The following is a 24,432-nucleotide window of genomic DNA, read 5'->3' on the forward strand; positions in this document are numbered from 1 at the left end:
AGCTGATCTCATATGAAGATTTGGAGGTTTCGTTTTCAGGAGTTAGTCAGAGAAGCTGTTGGAAGACGACATTAAAAGAGTTCATGACTTGAAGGAGTTCTCAGTTATGTTTGATTTATTTTATTTATTTATTCACTTTTTTTGGCTCAGATGATTCTCCTTAAATGCTTTAGGGAAGAATATATATATAAAAATAGACACAATAGTTGACAATACAGTAAGAGTATAGAGCTGTAAAATTATAGTGGAGCTCAGAAGATTTAGATACGAAAGGATCTAATTAGTATCTCTGACTTTTGCAGAGATTGAAAACTCAAGGATCAAGAGTATAGGTGTATTTATTAGTTAAAACTGGCTGCAGATCATCAGAAATATACAGTAAAGAATCTGTGAAATTTACAGCAAAAAATAAATAAAACAGTTACCAGAACTTTACTGTAAAAAACACATTAGCTAGAACTTAAATTACAGTAAAAAATATGTCCTTAACTGAAATAATCTTAATATACTACATTATTAAAATCAGTTTTTTACTTTTATATAATATTGACAAACACCTTAAAAACAGAAAGACATAAAGAGAAAGAAACAGTATCTTTTCCATAAACTGAAGTAAATAAAGATTCACAGTGTCATAATAACCACACATACAAAACACCATTATGGTAACAAACACAACTCTAAAATACTGCATTAAACATTAATTTAACAACATAAGATGGAACATAATGTACATAACTAATAAGTCTAATAAGCAATTTGCACACTTATGCACTGTTCTATGTCGTTATGTAGTATAAATAATGAGATTAGTGTGTGTTCACTGTCACACTGAAAATCCCCCCCCAAAAAAAGTGCACTTTAAATACCTGGATGATGCACTTAATTAACGAAAAAACGAAGTGTGGAATATTGGCCACTTCATGCACTCAAATTAATGAAAAAAATGACCTTATAAAGTCTATACTACACGGTTGAGGACATAGTGTATAAGTGCATAGTGTTTAGTGTGTCATTTGGGACAAATAACTAGTTATTTCAATGGAAAAATGTTTTTCACTGTAAATGATAAGATAACAGTTCCAAAAACTGTACATTTAACAGTATTTTAATGAAATGTCCACTTGACTGGTTGCATTTTCCCAGTCTTTTACAGTTAAAATAACAGTAGTTTTTACAGTGTGTGCATTGAAATGATTGTATTGTTTATAGTATGGATCTGTCCGCTCTCTCGCTGGCTCTCTGTGGCCTGTGTGAGCCGTAATCCTGCTGATGATCATCACGGCACTTTCTATTGTTGTGTGTCTGTCTGGCTCTATTCAGGCTTCAGTCCAGGTTAATCACTGGGTTCTGAACGGTGACTCAGCTAACGGATGATTCAACGAGCTGATAAAGATGCAGTAAGCGATTTCTGTAATGCAAAGTACTGTCATGAAACTCTAGATGGCGCATGCTGATTGGTCCTGAGCTCAATCTACTTGCAATCACATCGTTATCTATAGGACACAGCTGATTGATTCCTGCTGTATCAGTAGCCAATGAGCTCGCTGCTCAGCTTTCAAATACTTCGTCAGCATTTTCTAAGCGCGCTTTCAGAAACCCTCCACCTTCCCCAGCTCCACCTGTTTAGATCTGCTACGGGTCATTTATGCATATATTGTACAGCAGCAGCATGTCTTACTTCCTCACATCAGTGTGTCGTGTGTGTATTTGCAGTAGTAAGTCCTATACATGCTCAGCAATAGCAGCAGCAGCGTAGCAGATCTGTCCCGCCAAGACCTAGCATATTCATTTCCATGCCAAACACACCTAGGGCCCTATCTTGCACCCGGCGCAATTGACTTTGTACAGCGACGCATGTATCATTCCTATTTTGCACCCGCGCACAGCGCACTTTTACCTCCACAGACGCACACCGGTAAATTAAGGAATGAACTTGCGCTCTCGGGGGCGGTCATGAGAAAAGAGGAGGCGTGTTCCAGTTCAAACGTTCCCTGGTGCTATTTTGCAGTTCCAGAAAACAATCCCGCCACTGACCAGGAGAAACCTCGTCTAAAGTCAGTGGCACGTTATTCAGATGCTGTTTTAAGGGCGCATGCTTGGCCATAATGTAGCGTGAGCACAACGCACACACACTTTGATTCTCTCATCTACACACAGACGCAGCAGTTCACATTTTTGCAAACCATACATAATTACAAGAAAAAATATTACCACACGAGGGAAATCATTGTTGTGTCCATGAAGATGTGAAAAAATAGGCATAAATCTATCTTACACATTTACCCAAATTATCATACGCCTGTTTAACAGAAGCTAATCTGGGTGTGTTTCTCCATCCCCAATGTCACTTCTCTGTGTTTTACGGCCCTGACGAGAACGTCGGTCTCCTCGGCTGTGAACCGCACCTGGCAAATCCGCCGTTATAATAGCAATCCGCCATGGAACAAGCGCGCCTGCTCTTAAAGGGAATGTGAGATGTCGCTCTGATTGGTTTATTTCACGTTACGCCCAAACCACACCTATGAGTAATGAAGCTACTTCAGACCAACACATTTTAGATTTGCGTCGGGCGCAAGAGTCATTTATCCCGCCGGTATAATAGCAACAGAGATCCGCCCACAAAGTTACTTGCGTTTCGTGTTTGATACTTGCGTTTCAGATCATTAAAATAGGGCCCCAAGAGTTGTCATGAGTAAGGGTTTGACTTTTTTGAAATCAACATCCAAACACACACACCCCTCCCTTCATTGCTCCACCCCCAAAATAACAAACACGCTATGCAACACGTGAGGCAACAACAACGGCATATCTTGCTTCTGTGAAACGGCAAAAAACAATGGGTCTAATTCACTAAGCATGCGTATATGCACAAATTTGTGTGTGAAATTCGAACAAAAAATTCGTAATAAAATGTATTCTATAACAACTGAAACCACACGTGTGCTAAAAGCACTTTGTACGGCCTTATAATCGTGTTAAGAAGTTATAATTCATCCTAATACGACTAAAATTATATTGAACCATGTTGTATTAATTGTGTTATATAATACATTTATAAAATTATTTGAATTACATTTAGAATACTCCAAATTCACTAATTCACAAATTCAAGAACCAAATAATGTGCGTGTGAACGTGTTGTGAATTAGGCGGAGACGTTTTTCGTGTACCTTTTCTTGAGAAGTTGCGTACAAATACGAAATAATCCACGTAATTATTGGTGAAAGAGACCCAGTGTTACTCAAGTATCGAGCAGAAACAAAGCAACGTCGGCAGGCTTTTCCAATATTAAAAATAATATCCAATATTAATATTAATAATATATCAGCCATCTCTCTAATTAAAGGAAAAAACAGATCTCTTACAGCAGAAATATTCTTGATATTAAATCTGAATAACAACTGGTGCTTTCTCAACCCCTTTATCTAATTATTAGCATTTCATAGAAAGTTTGCATTTTATTCTTTAATAATACCAAGAAATTAATAGTGTTTTTGCATTTCTGAATATGGTGACATATATTTCAACATTTAGACAGAGGGCTAGTTTTTAATACGGTAAAATGCTGTATTTATAATTTTTACTTAGCATATATTTATTAATTGTTATTTTTTCATGAATTAATTGTTAATATTTATTATTTATTACTATTTATCTATTTAAAAATTTTTATTTGTCCATATTTCAGTCCATTTGTCCTTATTTTATTAGTCATTAGTCCTGCTTTTATTTGCCCATGATATTTGATAGACCTTCAGCCAATTAGATAAGCAGATTTCGTAGCATGTTACTATAATACTCCTCGCCCTGCCCTGTCTCAAACGCCTGTAATCCCTCAAGGAAATCTGCAATGGGACGTGCCATAAGACAGATACTCACTGTTTGTGTTGTTTCAGGCTGTGCGGTTGCATCATACTTGGTGTTTTCATCATACATGGGTTAAAGGCCAGACGCTTAACCTACATTAGCTTTTAGTTGTAGACACATGCCTAGAGGTTAAAGATGTGTCCACACGTCTTAAAAAGCATTGGAGAAATGAAAAATATGCAGCCAAGCAATGTCAATGCAGTAATGAAGCTCCTGATGTCGAACCAAACGCTTTTTCTGGTTTAAAGCAGGGCAAGAAACTGGGGTAAGTTAAGTTTGACTATTTGTCAGCATGTAATGTTTTGAGCTTTATTTGTCGTACTGTTTGTGGTAATGCATTTGATCTCTTAGTGTTGTGGGGTAATGCATTACAAGTAACGTGAGATACGTAATCAGATTACTTTTTTCAAATAACTAGTAATGCATTATTTTTAAATTTACAATAAAGTTACTTAGATAAAATTAGGGATGCAAGTTTCGACAGCTAAAAAAGGCATTATCGGTCAAAAATACAAGCTAAATTGAAAATGTGATCTGTTGTTAAGCATCATACACAACTAAACAGTGTTGTATCATAAAGTGTTGAAAGGTCTCAAATAGCAGAATTCAACAAGGCAAGCATAATCGTTTCAGGGAGAGACCAAACAACACCAAGTACATGTTAATAGTATACACACATGCAGCTTATGGGCCACGGTTTGGTTTGTAGCTTCATCAAACATTAGTAAACCATTGAAGTGTTTTAGTAAACCACACATTTATTTAGAGCAGGTGTTCTCGATTCAAACGAGCCCAAACACAATATAACACGACGCACAGATCTTGGGATAATCCTCGTCGAGTGGCGTTTACATGCTGCTTTGCTAAAGCAATGACATCCGAGATCCGATCGCGTCACGACGCGCTGACGATTTTCTAATGTCATTTGATAACATCGGGAAGGTCAATGAATAGAAACTGGATCTCAGATATATGGTCCAAATTTCCGTGAACCATGAATTCGATAAGACACACGTATTTCGATACCGCTTATCGATTCCTGTGTGCACATTTGAATGGTTTGTAGCAGGAATTTAGTTTGATACGACACAGCGAGAGAGTTTGATACGCTTTTTGATTTACTTTCGACTTGACGTTACAGTCAGTTTTGCAGATGGTTACACTCCTTTTAAAGTGTTTTTTAAGACGTTTCTTTCGGCTTAAAGGGGTAGTTCACTTTGAAATTAAATTTTGGTATGTTTTAGCTTACCTCAAGGGCATCCAAGATGTAGGTGTCTTTTTTTCCGCAGTAGTTTCAATTTTGATATTTTTAGGTCAAACCGTTCTTGTCTCTCAGTCAGATAATGCAGGTCTATGGTCACTGTCTCAAAGAGCATACACAGAGTCCAAATTAAACAATTCCCCATCGTCCAAATTAAACAATTCCCCATCGTCCAAATTAAACAATTCCCCATCGTAAGTACACATTGATGGCCTAAGACACGAAACGAGCGGTTTATGTGAGAAAACGAACAGTATTTATATCGTTTTTACCTCTTATAACACAGCCACGTCCAAGTGATCTGAAGGCGCGGGCGCTTCCTATTGTATGACGTGTGCGCAGACTGGTGCATAGATATATACACTAGATACTTCCTTGGCTACGGCAGTTCATTGGAACGAGGCGACATCTAGTGTGTATATATCTATGCACCAGTCTGCGCACACGTCATACAATAGGAAGCGCCCGCGCCTTCAGATCACTTGGACGTGGCTGTCTACAAAAGGTAAAAACGATATAAATACTGTTCGTTTTCTCACATAAACCGCTCGTTTCGTGTCTTAGGCCATCAATGTGTACTTACGATGGGGAATTGTTTAATTTGGACGATGGGGAATTGTTTAATTTGGACTCTGTGCATGCTCTTTGAGACAGTGACCATAGACCTGCATTATCTGACTGAGAGACAAGAACGGTTTGACCTAAAAATATCAAAATTGAAACTACTGCAGAAAAAAAGACACCTACATCTTGGATGCCCTTGAGGTAAGCTAAAACATACCAAAATTTAATTTCAAAGTGAACTATCCCTTTAAGGATGTTCTTGCAGATTTTTCTGTCTCCTTAACAATTTAAGCATTGGTCATTTGCATTTGCACTGAAAAAAATATTCGTTGACTTTAATCATTTTTTTTATGGTAAGTGGTTGCACACAATTGATTTTAGCTACATTTAAACAAATGCATTAAGTTGAACTAAAATTGATTAAGTTCAACTAAATGCATTTGTTTAAATGTAGCTAAAATCAATTGTGTGCAACCACTTACCATAATTTTTTTTTATTAAATTCAACGAATCATTTTTTTTCAGTGTGTATAGTGACTAGCACCCAAAAGATTCAACTTTAGATGTGTTTTTAATTGCCCTGATCGAGTCATTCTCGTCTTTGTCGCCTCAGTTTGATCTGATTAGATAAACCAGTATTGAATAATGATGCAATAATGAACTTTAAAACGCTGTTGATCCTGCATATCGGTCATTATTCTGAATGGCAGTGAACTGATATGATGAATTGGCCTCTCAGACAGACACCAGATTGAGAAGAATGTGTAGCTGCTCATCTCCCTTTGTGACAGATTGAATGGCTAAGCTCCCATTTGTCGCATGCAGTCGCTGCTCTGTTGTTCGGTGGGCATATGGTGACCCCGTCCTTCCGGAAACATGGCTTTATCCCGGTTACCCTGAGCCGACTGCAAATGAGTTCGGAGCCAAGCATTCTGGTTTTATGTTATCAATACAGTAGGAGTGATGATAGTACACATTCATTACATTGTAATACAGCAAAATAATAAATATTGACTAACTGATTTTATGATGACTAATCAGTGTTATTTTAGTATCATTTATATATTATATTATAGTTTTTGTTAATATTTTGAATTGGATTTGATTTTTATTAGGGCTGTCAAACGATTAATCGCATCCAAAATAAAAGTTTGTTTTTACATAATACATGTGTGTGTACTGTGTATAATTATTTTCTATATATAAATACACACACATGCATGTATATATTTAAGAAATATTTGCATGTATATACTGTGTATATATATTTATATTATATATAATTTATATTATATATAAATATTTTATATATAAATAACACATTTTTCTTAAATATATATGCATGTGTGTGTAAGTATATATAGAAAATAATTATACTCCATACACACACATGTATTATGTAAACACAAACTTTTATTTTGGATGCGATTAATCGCGATTAATCGTTTGACAGCCCTAATTTTTATGTTTTCTGTTTTTATATATATATAAAAAAAACATTTTAGTTATCTTGTATGTTTTTATTTTACTTTATTTTTAGAGATCTATTTTGTTTTAGTTTATTTAGGTTTAGTTATTTTAGTGCTGCAACTTAAACTAAATATTAATTTTTAATATTTATTTTTTAAATAATTGTTTATTTATTTATTCCAAATGTTGCCTTGGCTAACTAAGCTGAAATAAAATAAGTTTAGGTTTTCTAATATTTTTATTATTTTCAGTTAATGTTTATTTTTAGGGTTTTTTATGGTTTTGGCTTTAGTTTTAGTTAATGATAACTGTGACTAATACAGTAGGTCTTAAATCTCTCAAATCCTGTTTTTGGTTAATGATTTGGATCATTAAATTTTATTATAAATTAGCATGATTGTAATACTTTTCATGTAAAAACTCAATTTTACCTTAAAAAATTAAGTCATGGTTTAAGTCATTTTACTCAACTTTAACATAATTTTGAGTAAATCTACAATTTATTTATCTGGTTCGGGACAGACTAAACATTTTTTTTTTTTTTTACTTAAGTGAATTAAGGATTTACTACACACATATATTTTAATATATCCCATTCTTTTTATTTATAATTTTTTTATATATAATTTATATATTTTTATTATTAAATATTTATATATTTATTTTATTTTATAATCTTTTTAACAAAAATGATTAATTTTTACAACATTGAGCAATTCATATGTTTTATGCTCCAGTTGATCTACAGTATACACTGTGTTTTCTCTACCTTGTTGCGCAGGAAGATTAAAATGGTGGATATTGTAACACAAACAATGCCTGCAGAAAGCGAAGTACACGTGGCCAGGAACTTTCTCACGAAGATTTTGAGAAGTTCTATGAGGTATTGTGGAGCTGTTGGCCCATGTCTCGTGACCCCCAGCCCTGTACGCTCCTGTAGCTCTCACCCATCGACCCGTCCACCCCTGCCAGACCCGAGTATCACATCCTCTGCCATGTGGCGTCTTAGCTGTAGCTGTGCTGTTCACGTGCAAGACGGGGATTATACGCTTAAGCTTATTATCGAGCTGTCAATTTCACTGGCTTGTTTATAACCTGTGAGCGTCAGTGCAGAATCTCCAGTGTTTCCTGCTGTCTTGTTGATGAGTGCTGATCATTTGCCAAAAACATTTGAGTTATTATTCTTACATAATTTGTCTCTTGGATCTGATTGTAACCCCTCCTTTTCCACCTCACATGCATTTCAGGAAAAATCGCTTCAAAGGGTACGTCTGGTGCAGCTGAATGAGTTATCATGAAATTATATTCTGCTAAAGGATTAAATTATGCTATTCACAGTTTCTAAAGTAGATCTCTTAGAGCAGAAATATTCCTGATAGTCTGAATGATAACTGATGTTTTCTTAACACCTTTAACATCAGTAGTGTTTTTTCGTGCATTTTATTCTTTAATAATGTTTACAAAAAATTATTTTGCACATCTGAAGAGAAAATGCTGACTTGTAGCAACCCAACATTTAGACAGACATGTTTATTTATTATACGTAGATTTACATAAAATTCATTATTTTATTCATTTATTTTTTCGAATTGTTCATATTTATTTATTTATTTATTACTATTTTAAAATTGTATCTGTCCTTAGTTCTAACCCGTTGTTGGCTATAATTATGTACAAAGTACTGTTACAATTTCATGTTATTCACAGTTTCTAAAGTAGATCTCTTAGAGCAGAAATATCCCTGATAGTCTGAATGATAACTGATGTTTTCTTTAACATTAATAGTGTTCTATTTCAGTTTAAACATTTTTTTAGTGCATTTTATTCTTTAATAATGTATGCAAAAAATTATTTTGCACATCTGAAGTGAAAATGGTGACTTGTAGCAACCCAACATTTAAGTCAAGTCAAGTTTATTTATATAGCGCTTTTCACAACATAGGTTGTATCAAAGCAGCTTCACAGTATTAAATTAAAACAATACATCAATGTTTGTTTCTAGTGGAACGTCCACGTTTGGTAATGCTGATCAATAGTATCGTTGATTGATTAATTAAATTAAATATCCCCAAATATCCCAACTGAGCAAGCCAAAGGCAACATTTAGACAGACATGTTTATTTATTATACGTAGATTTACATAAAATTCATTATTTTATTCATTTTTTTTTCAATTGTTCATATTTATTACTATTTTTAAAATTGTATCTGTCCTTAGTTCTAACCCGTTGTTGGCTATAATTATGTACAAAGTACTGTTACAATTTCTAGAATAAGCCTTTCTGAAAATTTAACAATTTACATTTAATTTACTTTTTAGGATTCATTTTTAATTTTAATTTCAGGAGGAATGAATCATCATGCAGACCCCAATCGTGGCACTCTGCTAAATCCACAGATAACCCCCCCACAGACAGCCCTAAATCTGAACCCAGCCCTGCACCTGACTCCACTTGGCAGACAAAATATGATGCAGGGTGAGATTCTGAGGGTGTGTATGCATTGAATATAAATGAATCTCAGTCTGCATCATTTATTTTCTTTGTATTTTACCAGGTCACCCACAAAAGAATTCACCAGCTGTTGGGGACAGACCAATATGCGACAAGTGTCCTGCCAGTCCAGCTCAGTGGGAGATATGGAAAGTGTAGAGCCCTCATCTCACGCTTTCTCAAAAGAGCAGCCGTCAAGCAAACCCAATGGTGGAGAAGATCACCCAATATTTTTATCAGGCACAACTGACCACAGTTCACCTCGGGGTGTTGCTCCCACAGAAGGGATTTTTTACAGAGGCGTTCCCAACGATCCTGGCGTTCCCAATGACTGCCACAGATACCTGCAGATCCCCATGGGCAACGGGGGGCGAGTGAGTCCCAGTGTGGAGGAGCAAGCTAGCTCCAAATTCTCCTCCACTTGGAGATCCAACCATAGACCCGTGTGGCATATTCCTGAGAGCAAGATGACCACTATTCAAGCTCCTCCTGCTCCTCCACCTCCCTTGCGTAGTGATAGTTTCACAGCCACCAGAGTTCATGAGAAGAGCTTGGTGGGATCGTTCCCTGAAGGAATATCTGTATATCCACAACTTTCTCACTGCAGAGCTGTGGACCAACAGTTGGATGCTGAAGCGAGACACAGCTACAACCCACCCCCAAAGAAGGACTTCTTTCAGCCGCATCTTTCGGTTGAAGACTACCCAAATAAGCTTAAACCTTCCAAACCCTTTTCCCTGTCAAGCACTGATGTAAGACAAGGGCAGAACCCTTTTACCTACGAGCTTCAGCATCAGAGACAGCATAGTGATGATAGTCCCTTTTCTGTGCACCCTAACGCTACAAGTTCACCAAATACCCAGAGTGTTGGGAGCTACTACCGAAGCCTTCAAGATTTACCCACCAACGCTGGCAGTCGAAACAAAGCCAGAACCAGCATGGCATTGGATCCCAATTATGAGGGCCAGGCTCATTTCCGTTACTACTGCATCACTGCCCAGCAGCCATCCCTGAAATCATCTACGCAGGGTTGGATAGGAGATGAACGAAGGTCTGAAATGGGAACCGCTCAAGGTGCTACAGACAGAAGCTTGGTTGGTTCTCAAAAGGCTGTGAAGACAAAGTATCCCCAACTCAATCTACCTGAGAACAAGAGCTCCAACGGTTACAGCAAACAGGCCATCAGTCCTCCATCTCAAGCCACGTCCCCTTTACCAAATCATGTGATTTCAAAGTCCAGCTCTGGGGAAAGAGAGACTCAAAAGAAGAAAGATGGAGTTAAGCCACAGCCTTCCAGGCACGTATCAAAAAACCAGATGGAGCAGAAGAACCAAATGTCCACTCAACTCCTGGACAATCCGTGGATCAGCAAGCAGGATCACAAGATCTGTCCACACAAGACCCCCTTGTTGCACTCTCTGGCCCAAGAGAGCAAGATGGCTGAAAAAGTTACCGTAACAGCCAAAGCAGGTGGTCAAGAATCAAGTGATGCTATCGGTGGTAAACAGGGAAGAAGGAGTGACCGCTACGCCACAACTCTACGCAACGAGATCCAACAGAAGAGGGATCAACTTCAGAAAAGCAGAAGTGCTGCTACCTTGACCTGCTCAAGTGAAGTTGAGGATGACTCTGACATCTGGAAGTCTAATGAGACCTCCACATCGTCTTCTGATGGTTCCTTCACCAACACTTACAAAGATCATCTGAAGGAAGCCCAAGCCAAAGTTCTGAAGGCCACGTCATTTATGAGGAGGGATCTGGAGCTTCCTGGGAACGAATCTGCATCGGATCAACCTCCCAAAAGATCTGGGCCTGTTAATGGGCAGCTCACCCGCATTGGCGGGCGTAGACGGTTTCCCGTGGACAAAAAGATACATTCCTTCTCTGAACCGGACAAGATCAATAAAATAGGAGTTGAGGATAAAGCAGCTGGGTCCTTTGTGGACCGATATAAGTTCTTCGAAAGTTCCTGCAAACCAGTTCTCCAAAAGCCCATTCCCAAGCAGTCGCTGCTCATTCCCAATGAAGACCACAATGAGAGAAAGACTAGATTAACTGGAGACTGTGAAAGCATCCATCAAGCTCCCTTAAAACAAAGTAAATCGAGCCACGCTGACCTTAACGCAGAGGAGCAACAACGGCTCGGGACGTTTGCTGAATATGAGGCTACGTGGAACATGCAGAAAAAGCCGGTGGAAAGAAGAACCACGGGCAGATACCGTTCAGCTGAAAACATCCTGGACTCGGGCTTGGAGGAATCCAACAGCACAGTGTGTGTTCATGAAAGATCCCGTTCCTCCCCTTCTGCTGACTTCTACGGACAGGTGAGAAGATGATTCTTTGTTTCGTCATGATATTGATAATGTTTTTGTTGCCCAGACCATTGGATTGGGCTAAGAATTTTTATGTGATGTGAATCACAGTACTGATTGCCTACACCATACACTGATCACTAAACCTACCCGTCATTGTAACCTTAACCAATGAAATTATCTGCAGGGCGGGATTTCCGCTTAACTGGTTTGCGCCCAGTGGGATTTTTTTATTTATTTTTTATAGAAAGATTAAAAATACGGGAAAATATTTAAACGGGATGATAGCAGGATAGCAAGGTAAAATACGGGAGAATCCGGGGAAAAACGGGAGGGTTGACAGGTATGGCTCAGACATCACCTTCAAAAGATTTAGAATTCAATATTCTCCACATTTCATTAGATACACAATGCATTGTTTGGTAATAGTTGCAATGGGTTTGCTGCTGGCACAGTGGATAAAGTTTGATAACATGATCTTTAAGCAAGGCCAGTCTGTCCTTCAGGTAGAAGAATCTTTGGCATCTGTGTTAACGGATCCACATTCCTTTCAGAAAATCCCTCTGCCACCCAGAAAGTCTCCTGTGGAATCTCAGCCTGAAGCCAATGGCCAACAGGAGACCCGTATCACCAGGTTAGGAATTCCTGTCTTGTCTAGGTGTTCAGATACAAGTAAGGGCCTATAATTTCATTGATCTGATAATGTACATATAAGGGGTGGAACTGTACACAGAAGTCACGGTTCGGTATGTACCTTGGTTTTGGGGTCCCGGTTCGATCTGCGTCCTCATAAACCAAATGGCTTAAAAAAACATACAAATTGGTGTTTTTTGAAATTCAAAAAATGCCAAAAGTTTTGTGTGATGGGTAGGTTTAGGGGTAGGGTTAGTGTAGGGGGATAGATTATACAGTTTGTACATTAGAAAACCATTATGCCTATGGAGGAGAGCCCCCGTAAACCACATATCCAAGAGTGTGTGTGTGTGTGTGTGCGTGAGTGAGTGTGTGCGTGCATGTGAGAGAGAGATTGTGTTTAAGTGTGCGAGAGTATGAGTGCAAAACTGAGTTGTGTTTCTACTCTGCCATTCGCGGGAAGGTTGCAATTCTTAAATGTGATTTAACAAAGGTAAAGGGAAAATATGAACCATATATGCTGTTTATATTGCTTGTAATTGGGATGAAGTAAACATCTGTTGAGTATTTTAACATAAATTGTTTGATTATGTTGAATTAAAAACCCCAAAATGCAGCGGGTCCACCAGATCCACAAACACTGGCTGAATAACAAAAATATGAACACCACACAAGGGTTAAAATAAAAAATTAAGGAATTGTTGATTTGTGTACCAGTGCTGCACGGTAAAATGCAACGGCTGTTTTCAAACTTATTGGTTTGATTACCGTGTTGTGTGTAGCCTACAATGTCATTTTCTGACAATGGCAGATGCACAAAGTTCAATAGTACGTTTTTTCAAGAAATGTCTACATCTGCCTACTTCACCTCTCCACGAAGAGACAGCGAGTGAAGCGGCACCAAAGGCTTCCCATTTCCAGGACATGCATATTTCAGAACTGGACTGTAGTGAGACTCCCATGACACAAATTGGCACAACGCCAAACAATTTTGTCTCATTATAACAGTGGAAACAACTTCACAAACTCTGTCATTTATGGTCATACAGATAAGAGGAAGACATCATTAAACTGTAAAGGGTCTTTTATTTGTGTATACTTTTGTAAAATAAAGATTTCTGCTGTCCCGGTTTCTTTTCAGTGAAGTTTGTGGAGCGCGTCACAGAAATTAATCGAAACTCAGCGTATAGGCTTCTGGCAAGCTATTGTGTGTCATCTGAACTCTAGTTTTGTGTTGGTGGAAAGATAGTTTCTTCTTCTTCTGCTCTTTTTCCTATAATGGCTGTTAGCGAACAGTGTTGCATTACCGCACGCGCCCCCTTCTGGATTGGAGTGTGGCTCGCCTTGACTGAATGGGCCCTATCTTGCACCCAGTGCAATTGACTTTGTACACCAACGCATGTATCATTCCTATTTTGCACCCGCGCACAGCGGACTTTTCCCTCCACAGACGCACGTCGGTAAATTAGGGAATGAACTTGCGCTCCCGGGGGCGGTTCAGCGAAAAGAGGAGGCGTGTTCCGGCGCAAACGTTCCCTGGTGCTATTTTGCAGTTTCAGAAAACAATTCCACCACTGACCAGGAGAAACCTCGTCTAAAGTCAGTGGAGCGTTATTCAGATGCTGTTTTAAGGGCGCATGCTTGGCCATAATGTAGCTTGTGCACAACACACACACACTTTGCTTCTCTCATCTACACAGAAGCAGCAGTTCACATTTTTGCAAATCATAGGCTACATTATTACAAGGAAAAATATTAGCACACGAAATCATTGTGGTGTCCATGAAGATGTGAACAAATAGGCATAAATCTAGCTTACACATTTACCCAAATTATCATACGCCTGTTTAACTGAAGCTAATCTGTGTGTGTTTCTCCATCCCCAATGTCACTTCTCTGTGTTTTACGGCCCTGACGAGAACGTCGGTCTCCTCGGCTGTGAACCGCTCCTGGCAAATCCGCCGTTATAATAGCAATCCGCCATGGAACAAGCGCGCCTGCTCTTAAAGGGAATGTGAGATGAGGCTCTGATTGGTTTATTTCACGTTACGCCCAAACCACACCTATGAGTAATGAAGCGACTTCAGACCAACACATTTTAGATTTGCGTCGAGCGCAAGAGTCATTTATCCGAGATCCGCCCACAAAGTTACTTGCATTTCGCGTTTGATACTTGCGTTTCAGATCGTTAAAATAGGGCCCTATGTGTTCATTGTCTGACTGTGTGCATAGTGTGCATAGTTTTATCATAATTTCTATTTTACAGAGTATCCGGAAGGGAGCACAGTCCACTCAACATCTCCGAGCCCATTACACAGAACGTTCTGGAAAGCGTTGCTGTGCCTCTTGCCTCTAACCAGAGACCCAAACCTGACACCAGGCAGCCGGCAACTCTCTCTTCAAATCATCTCCAGGTTCCCATGTCAAAGCAACGGCTTCCTAAAAACAAAGGTTCTGAACCGCAGAGGTCTGCCCAACCCACACACCCGGATGCCATGTTCCCTTCCAGAGCTTCCCAGGAATTTAGGGTTCAGACCTCTTCTCCTGAGCCAACTCAAGAGCCCCAAAGACTGATTACTTCACCAGAACATCTGGAGAGAGACATACACCGGACTCCTGCACCAGAGGAGGACCAGAGATCAGACACCGAGGGAACGCTATCTCATACGCCACGTCTTTTAGGCCGTTCCTCTCCCAAGCAGAACACTGATCTGCCGGTAACCTCAGCCAGCAGAACACGCTCGCGTTCTCCTTCTCCTCAGTTCTGTCCACAGAAGCTCACAGATGAGCCGCCTGCAACTGTGCAGAAAAAGGATCCATGCAGGTAACTAAAGTATTCAGCCCTATTCGGACGGGATTAACTTTACAAGGGTAGATGGATTAATGTCATTTTACCACAGGACGTCTGTAATATTAATGGCCAATTCTCACGGGATACAATATCTCAGTAAAACCAGCAGAAGTGAGAGAGTAACTCGATTTACACATCGCCGTCACTCCTGTCGTCATGTGTGTATTACGTTGCGTCCTAATATCACGTGCGCAAACACATATAACCTATATTTATATATGTAAAACAGTTATGTCTGGTCGAATGATGTATTAATTAACTTCAGATTGGATTGTGTTGGTAATAGGCACTTATCTAACGCTAAAAGATGTTTCGTGCCTCTAACAAGTGCTGTCGATCTTCTTTCTGATCTGAATGGTGTGTGTTAAACACTTGAGTTTTGCCACAGACTCGTCCCAGCGTCTAGAACACAACTGATGCTTTTTCAAGCGTCTCCATACTTGAAAAACTGCGCAAAACTACTTTTAAACACGAAATGACTAAATATTTACGTACATATTTACAGCGGGTCTATTCGCACAGGATTAGTATCACCTGAGGGAATTTTTCCAGACCTTTTTACTGAAGGTAAAAGTCGCCGTAATTTATACTGACATTGTCCGTGATGATCACTGAGATGCACATTCGGACGGGACTAAAATCACAGAGAAGCTCTGGTAATCATTACTTTACACCAGCTCTCCATGTTAAACTAGTCCAGTCTGAATAGGGCTTTAGATACTGATAGGATAGTAGACTGTTGTCAGGATTATGAATCTGCCATTTAGGGTCAGTTTCACTGCTAAAATTTGCCTAGTCACGTTTTTAACTCCTGATGAATTTGTTCCCTATTGCAGGAGTAAGACGGAGGAAACATCAGAGCCAAACACTGCTGGGCGGAAGGTCCCCATTCAGATTGTCTGTGCAGAAAACGGTTCAGAGAGAGAAAACAGAAACTATGTGCAACATGGTGAATCATCTGGAAGCTCTGAGGTGCCGAAAACTGGCCAGCTAAAAAAACTAGATTCTCCAGAGAAATCCAAGTCGCTGTTTATTGCCTACGCCCATCCAGATCCCATCAAAAACACAGAACATCAGACGGTACTAGACAACACAGAGCCGACAAGCAACGGTTTGACCGAGCATTCAGAGGAGGACCTGAAACGAGAGGAGCTGGCCAGAGATATCATGGGGAAGGACAAGAGTCTGGTGGACATCTTGGATCAGAGTAAAATGAAGACTACAATGGATCTGATGGAGGGAATATTCCCACAGGGGGAGCAGCTCCTGGAGGGAGTGCAGCAGAGGAGGAAAGCCATCAACAAACAGACGTCTCCCAAAAACACAGCGCAGAGGTACACCGTCTGAGATAGAGATGCGAATGGCACATTTACATTTACATTTATGCATTTGGCACACAAAAGGTACACAAAAACATGGTCACATTTCACCTGAAAATCAAGAGAAAATATTATTTAGATTCTGAATCAATTAAAACTATTTTAGTACAATTTAAGAATTGTATAATTGGGACTTTTTCATGACAGTTTGGTAAATTTTTCCTCGAATACTGAAATGCAAAATCTCATCATTACTGTGATGCATCTAAACGCTTTACTTTTTTGTAATTCTGATTGATGATTCTCATTATATACCCATTATATAAGTGATTCTCAATACAATACATTTTGTGCTGATTTAAATAATACATAATTTCTTCATGCTATGTAAATTTCATTATTTAGCATATTTGTATTATGGTAATGAGCATTTTCTGAAGGGTAAATGGTCATAAAAATTGCTAAAAAAAAATAGTCCTAAGAAAAATAGACGTAATAGTCCTAAGGTTAATTTTTAAATAAAAATGTAATTTCTTATTTCTTTCTCTTTTTTGTGTTTTGGGGTGAAATATGAGCCAGATGATGTTCTTCACAGGTTTGTGGGAATTTTTGGAGCAAAATGAGACATTCCTGTTTTGTCATTTCTCATTTGTTCGTCATTAGCTGCAATACGTAAATGTTTTGGCCATCAGCTGTTCAACTGGAATAACAGTGTTTGTTCTTTTACTAATTGGAGTCATGAAGCATTAGATCAGTTAGAGTGAAAACCTGTACACCACTGCCCTCTACTGACACACACAATATTTTCAATTATCAAATGAACACACAAGTATATCAAGTACAAACTTGACTCTAAATCTGTTACGTTTGAGAACTATTAAACTTCATTTACCTGGTGATTTTTCACAGATTTTTTTCTTTCGAGTGACCCATGAATGTTTGATTTCTGCAGGGTGGAGGACAGTTTGTCTTCGACAGCGTCGTTGGTGAGCAGTTCGTCATATTACAGCACATCCGCACCGAAAGCAGAGCTCCTCATAAAGATGAAGGACATGCAGGAGCACATGGAGGAACAGGATTCAGAGGACGAACTTGATTATGACCTGTCCAACAAGAAGGTACAAGGGTTATATTCATTATTTTGTTGCTTGGTTTTTACTCCTGTTGTGCTGTACTGGTAGCAACGAGTCAAAATTGCATTGTTGAGAGAGAAAAAACACAGATAAGTCACATTATGTGTGTGAATGCGCTATACAAATAAACTTAAGCTCATGTACCTTGACATTAATTGCATTATGTCTTCATTTTTGAAGGAGTGAATCTGTAAAATATGACCATTGACGATTAAATGATTGGTTGATTTCTCTGTAATGTCTGTGTCTCTGCAGCAAGAGTTGATTGACAGCTTAAGTAAGAAGCTGCAGGTTCTGCGAGAGGCGCGTGAGAGTCTTCAGGAGGACGTTCAGGATAATAACGCTCTGGGAGAGGACGTTGAAGCCACTGTTCAGACCATCTGCAAACCCAACGAGCTGGAGAAGTTTCGCATGTTCGTGGGAGACCTGGATAAAGTGGTCAGTCTCCTGCTGTCTCTGTCCGGCCGACTGGCTCGCGTGGAAAACGCTCTCGATAACCTGGAGGAGGGAACGTCAGCGGACGAGAAGGTAACAGTTTTCTGTAGTTCTGTCAAAGAACGTGAGATTAAAGTCTCAGCATTTAATATGATGGAATAAACTTGATCTATGAGTCCAAAGTTGACTGAACTAGTCCTAATTTAAAGTGTTTTTTTCGACCTTTCATGTAGTGTGTAATATAGTTGTTTGTGAATGTAAAAGGCTGAAAAGTTACAATGACAAAGTGGACAATAAATGGAGTTTTTGTCTCCCAAACGAAAGAACGATTCTGAAACGAGTCGTCAGTAATTCCAGTCTCACTTCCTGCTAATTTGCATAATGCCAGCCTGTGATCTTCATTGGCTGAACAGCGTCTGCTTTGCCCCGCCCTCAATCACTGTAGTTGTATCTGAGACTGGAAGAGGTTGGTTCGTGTTGTTCATGTCGAGAAGACACTGTTTTCTTCTGCCAAAGCAAATCCACTTTGATGATACGGTCAAACTGATCTATCACTGTGTATCAAGTGCTGAGGAAGCCGAAAGAGCTGAAATTCAGATTTGCTAATAAGCATTTGGTTGACCAATCACAACAGACTGGGCCGTCTGACCAATCAGAGCAGAGCAGGCTCTCGGAAAGGCGGGTTTAGAGAGACTGAATCCTTGATCTAACCGTTTCAGACACTGTGAGAAAAGAAGTGATGTGCAATGTACGGAAGCCCTGAACCGCAACATAAAAAAGAAAAGAAAAATTTTGAGATTAAAGTCGAAATATTTCGAGAATAAAGTCGAAATATTTCGAGAATAAAGTCGAAATATTTCGAGAATAAAGTGGAAATGTGTCGAGAATAAAGTGGAAATGTGTCGAGAATAAAGTGGAAATGTGTCGAGAATAAAGTGGAAATATGTCGAGAATAAAGTGGAAATGTGTCGAGAATAAAGTGGAAATATGTCGAGAATAAAGTGGAAATGTGTCGAGAATAAAGTCGAAATGTGTCGAGAATAAAGTGGAAATATGTCGAGAATAAAGTGGAAATGTGTCGAGAATAAAGTGGAAATGTGTCGAGAATAAAGTGGAAATGTGTCGAGAATAAAGTGGAAATATGTCGAGAATAAAGTCGAAATATGTTGAGAATAAAGTCGAAATGTGTCGAGAATAAAGTGGAAATATGTCGAGAATAAAGTCGAAATGTGTCGAGAATAAAGTGGAAATATGTCGAGAATAAAGTCGAAATGTGTCGAGAATAAAGTCGAAATGTGTCGAGAATAAAGTGGAAATATGTCGAGAATAAAGTGGAAATGTGTCGAGAATAAAGTGGAAATATGTCGAGAATAAAGTCGAAATGTGTCGAGAATAAAGTCGAAATGTGTCGAGAATAAAGTCGAAATATGTCGAGAATAAAGTCGAAATATGTCGAGAATAAAGTCGAAATGTGTCGAGAATAAAGTCGAAATGTGTCGAGAATAAAGTCGAAATATGTCGAGAATAAAGTCGAAATGTGTCGAGAATAAAGTCGAAATATGTCGAGAATAAAGTCGAAATGTGTCGAGAATAAAGTCGAAATATGTCGAGAATAAAGTCGAAATGTGTCGAGAATAAAGTCGAAATATGTCGAGAATAAAGTCGAAATGTGTCGAGAATAAAGTCGAAATATGTCGAGAATAAAGTCGAAATGTGTCGAGAATAAAGTCGAAATATGTCGAGAATAAAGTCGAAATGTGTCGAGAATAAAGTCGAAATATGTCGAGAATAAAGTGGAAATATGTCGAGAATAAAGTGGAAATGTTTCGAGAATAAAGTCGAAATATGTCGAGAATAAAGTCGAAATATGTCGAGAATAAAGTCGAAATGTGTCGAGAATAAAGTCGAAATATGTCGAGAATAAAGTGGAAATGTGTCGAGAATAAAGTGGAAATGTTTCGAGAATAAAGTCGAAATATGTCGAGAATAAAGTCGAAATGTGTCGAGAATAAAGTGGAAATGTTTCGAGAATAAAGTCGAAATATGTCGAGAATAAAGTCGAAATGTGTCGAGAATAAAGTCGAAATATGTCGAGAATAAAGTCGAAATGTGTCGAGAATAAAGTGGAAATGTTTCGAGAATAAAGTCGAAATATGTCGAGAATAAAGTCGAAATGTGTCGAGAATAAAGTCGAAATATGTCGAGAATAAAGTCGAAATATGTCGAGAATAAAGTCGAAATGTGTCGAGAATAAAGTGGAAATGTTTCGAGAATAAAGTGGAAATGTTTCGAGAATAAAGTGGAAATGTGTCGAGAATAAAGTCGAAATGTGTCGAGAATAAAGTCGAATAATGATTTATTTCTTTACGTTGCGGTTCAGGGCTTCAGTAGCACTGTATATTATGAGACAAAGTGTTTTTGGACCTTAGATGCATGTAAACCTATTTTAAGGACACCTCTACAAAAAAACAAAAAAAAATTAGGAACTTCAAAATAGCTTAATTGGGGCATTTTAACATTAGTTCTACCAGAGAGAGAGAAAAAAACACATTTTAAGAATGCTTTGTACAATAAAAACTCACGTGTTTTACTTTCAGCACACTTTGACCGAGAAACGCAAACTGCTGATTCGCCAGCACGAAGATGCCAAAGAGCTGAAGGAGAACTTGGACCGAAGAGAACGTCTGGTTTATGAGATTCTGGCCAGTCACCTCAGCGAGGAGCGTCTGGCAGACTACCGGCACTTCGTCAAAATGAAGTCAGCGCTCATTATTGAGCAGCGCAAACTGGAAGATAAGATCAAACTGGGGGAAGAGCAGCTCAAATGTCTGAAGGACAGTCTGCCGCTGGACCAGAGACTTCTATACTGACCCGATCGAGACGGGTTCAGCAAGACTCGAGACAGGAGATTGAGCATCTCTAAGCAGATTTCAGATCTGTTTGTGTGCATTGGATAGATTTAATTATGTTCAAAATCATTCTGATAGTCATAGAAATGCTTTGAACTTCTAAACGATTCCAGTTTTGTTTAGCAATGGTGAATTCATGCGTTGAATATCCACTCACGTTTTCAGGGATATGCTGTCTAAAAGTATCTCTTTTAGTCCATATTAAGGTTTTTGTACCTGTATTTACGTTTAACTAATCAATTTTGCTACTGAATGCTAATGGTGCTATTAACAGAAAGGTTTCTACCACGTTAGATCTGCTTGTTCTCAACTAGATCCGCACCCATTTCAGTGTAAATGTTTTGAACTTTCCTGTTTGTTTGTTTTTTTACTGAATGAAATAAGCATGATTGGTAGGAATGGAGCTTCAGAATATCTCATCTCGTATGTAAACTCTTGATGTGTGGCCCATATCCCTGCTTTCCAATCTCACTGTGAACCGGAAGGATCTTTTATTGCAGGCTGGTGATACACCGATCATAGATGCGCTTTCAGTGCACTTCTGCTGAAATACATTTGGAATAAAAATAGAAATATTTATATACTGCAAATTTGCTGTTAAGTTCTTGTATGGACAGATTTGGTTTATATCACACTTGCCATTTGGTTTTATTCACAAACATATTCACAGTAGTTTTTATTGAATTTACAGTGTCTTACTAATAAGTTGTTTAATGTTTTATTACTCATTCTGAAGCCTCACCCACACTTTATGATTTTATGAGTCGCTGTGTTTTCCAATATGATGCAAATGATTTCAAATTCCTCATTGGTTTTGATTTTATGATTGGTGCGCCGTGGTCAATCATTCACAGAAACATATTCACAGGCTTGTTTACACTGGATTTCTGAGCTAAAGGAAGTGGAGTTTTACACCGTTTCCAGTCCAACGCCGAGCGTCCATGAAGAAGAAGTAAAGATTCATGGATCAGGGGAACATGTGCTGATATGGTAATACGATCAGTTTTCATTATAATTTATTTGAAACTTTAATTTGATTTTATGTGTATTGATTGAAAATATATTTTAAAATATCCACAAACATCTTGACACAGATTCAGAACCATGTTTTAAAATCAGTAAAAAGTGACAGTAAAGACATTTATAATGTTACAAACGATTTCTGTTTCATATAAAAGCTGTTCTTTTGAACTTTCTATTCATCAAAGAATCTTGACAAAATGTTTCATGGTTTTATTAAAAATATGAGCAACTGTTTTCAAGATTGTTAATAATCAGAAGTGTTTCTTGATCATCAGATCATCATATTAGAGTGATTTCTGAAGGATCATGTGACACTGAAGACTGGAGTAATGATGCTGAAAATTCAGCTTTGATCACAGGAATAAATTACATTCTAACATGGATTAAAATAGAAAACAACCATTTTTAATTGTAATAATATTTCACTGTTTTTACTGTATTTTCGATCAAATAAATGCAGCCTTGGTGAGCAGAAGAGACTTCTGACGTCTGACCGGTAGTAATAATTCATTAAATGAACACCAGGCTTATCATCGTTAACTACTATTTACTATTTTGTTTTGACAAAAGAGTAATAAATAATAAAAAACCTATATATATATATATATATATATATATATATATATATATATATATATATGAAGAGTTCAGATGCAAAAGCCTCTAAGTGCCATCTGAAATTTTCTTCTAGAATGATCATTTTTATCAAGCTCATATATTTAAGTTCAGTAATTTCACTTAAATGACAATTAATAGGTAGTTTTCATTGCCATTTAAGTGAAATAACTGAACTTAAATATACAAGCTTGATAAAAATGATCATTCTAGAGGAAAATTTCAGATGGCACTTAGAGGCTTTTGCATCTGAACTCTTCATATATATATATATATATATATATATATATATATATATATATATATATATATATATATATATATATATATGTATATGTGTGTGTATATGTATGTGTGTGTGTACAGTATATGTGTGTATGTCTGCATAACACATAAATATGTGTGTGTGTATACAGTATATGCATACTGTATATACACACACACATACATATATATATATATATATAGGTTTATTAATTATTACTCTTTTATTTGTGTTATGCAGTGTCTATGCATTTAGAAACACAATACCATATGGCCTTTAACTGAAGTATTACATTTCTCTGTTTGTTTTCTGAAACAAAGCAACAGGAAGTTTAATTATCTAAACTAGATCTCTGTCTGTCTCTCTCTGTCTCAGAGGGATGTGAGGTTTGTTTGCCAGGTTACTTGGAGACATTGGTTAGTTAAACCCACACCACTCCTGCTCTGAGTCGCTGTGAACTCCATTAAGAGCCATCAGCGGTTTCAGAGAAGACGAGGCTCTTCAGGATGGATGTTTGTCACGTTAAGGAGACTGAATCTGAAGTCTAAAGTATGGCTTATCTCGTCCACACGGCTCATGCCCAGTTCGTGGCTTTCTGGCTCGGGACGGTCGGCTGGATTCTCATCATAGTGACCCTCGGGCTGGTGGAGTGGCGCGTTTGGGAAGTGTCTGACCTGTCAGTCATCACTTCCGGTCTGGCATGGGTGGGTATTTGGAGAGTGTGTTTTTATAGTCATACTCTGATCTTATCCAACAATCAGATCATGTTCTGTCAGAGGATTGGTTTGGTGGAGTCGTTCACGCCACCAGAGATCGCATCGGCTCAGGTGCTCCTGCTAGTGGCTCTGATTCTTGGGCTCATTGGAAACGCGAGCGTCGTTTACGGCCTCAGGAATATTTACTTCGGACTGAACAAGTTTAAAGCCATCAGACTGGCGTTTTACACCGGCGGGTTTCTGTTCATCCTCACCGGAGCTGCTGCGCTCGTTCCCGTGTGCTGGAATCTCCATTCAGTCGTAAACAATCAGACTATAATATTCCCAGCAGAGTTCCTCATGCCTCCCGCTCCTGTGAAGCAGTACATCGGACCCGGGATCATCGTGGGGATGTTTGCATCCACCCTGTTGGTCTGCAGCGGGGTGGTGTTTCTGTCGTACAGGGTCCCGGTCGTGCTGGAGCCCAAAGTGAGGCCCTCGTGGCCTGGAGAAGGATCCTCGGGGACCCGTGTGAACCGCCAGGGAATTGACAATCCAGCTTTCCAAACGCAGAATAACAGCTAA

General features: G+C 38.5%; 2 protein-coding genes across 5 annotated transcripts in view; both read left to right on the forward strand.

Moving 5' to 3' along the window:
• shroom2b (shroom family member 2b) overlaps positions 1–22,510 on the forward strand; it is a 34,613-nt gene extending 12,103 nt beyond the window's left edge. For 2 of the 4 annotated variants that reach the window (XM_079857463.1, XM_079857465.1), the window contains 8 exons: positions 9,511–9,642; positions 9,722–11,981; positions 12,524–12,603; positions 14,869–15,426; positions 16,290–16,787; positions 17,725–17,890; positions 18,161–18,433; positions 20,938–22,510. In XM_079857463.1, the coding sequence (XP_079713589.1) occupies positions 9,511–9,642; positions 9,722–11,981; positions 12,524–12,603; positions 14,869–15,426; positions 16,290–16,787; positions 17,725–17,890; positions 18,161–18,433; positions 20,938–21,210 (4,240 nt within the window). In that variant the 3' untranslated portion in view covers positions 21,211–22,510. Of the gene's footprint in view, positions 1–3,865; positions 4,136–7,952; positions 8,049–8,412; positions 8,431–9,510; positions 9,643–9,721; positions 11,982–12,523; positions 12,604–14,868; positions 15,427–16,289; positions 16,788–17,724; positions 17,891–18,160; positions 18,434–20,937 lie in introns of those variants that run through there. The other 2 variants (XM_079857464.1, XM_079857466.1) reach the window with 2 other exon arrangements.
• Positions 22,511–23,629: 1,119 nt separating this feature from the next.
• LOC307150139 (claudin-34-like) lies at positions 23,630–24,432 on the forward strand (the record flags this gene model as incomplete). The annotated part of the gene is made up of 1 exon (XM_079856994.1): positions 23,630–24,432. The coding sequence occupies exon 1, from the start codon at positions 23,704–23,706 to the stop codon at positions 24,430–24,432; it is 729 nt and encodes a 242-aa protein (XP_079713120.1). The 5' UTR covers positions 23,630–23,703.

Source organism: Squalius cephalus (genome assembly GCF_949319135.1).
Source record: "Squalius cephalus genome assembly, chromosome: 22".
NCBI classification, from domain to species: domain Eukaryota; kingdom Metazoa; phylum Chordata; class Actinopteri; order Cypriniformes; family Leuciscidae; genus Squalius; species Squalius cephalus.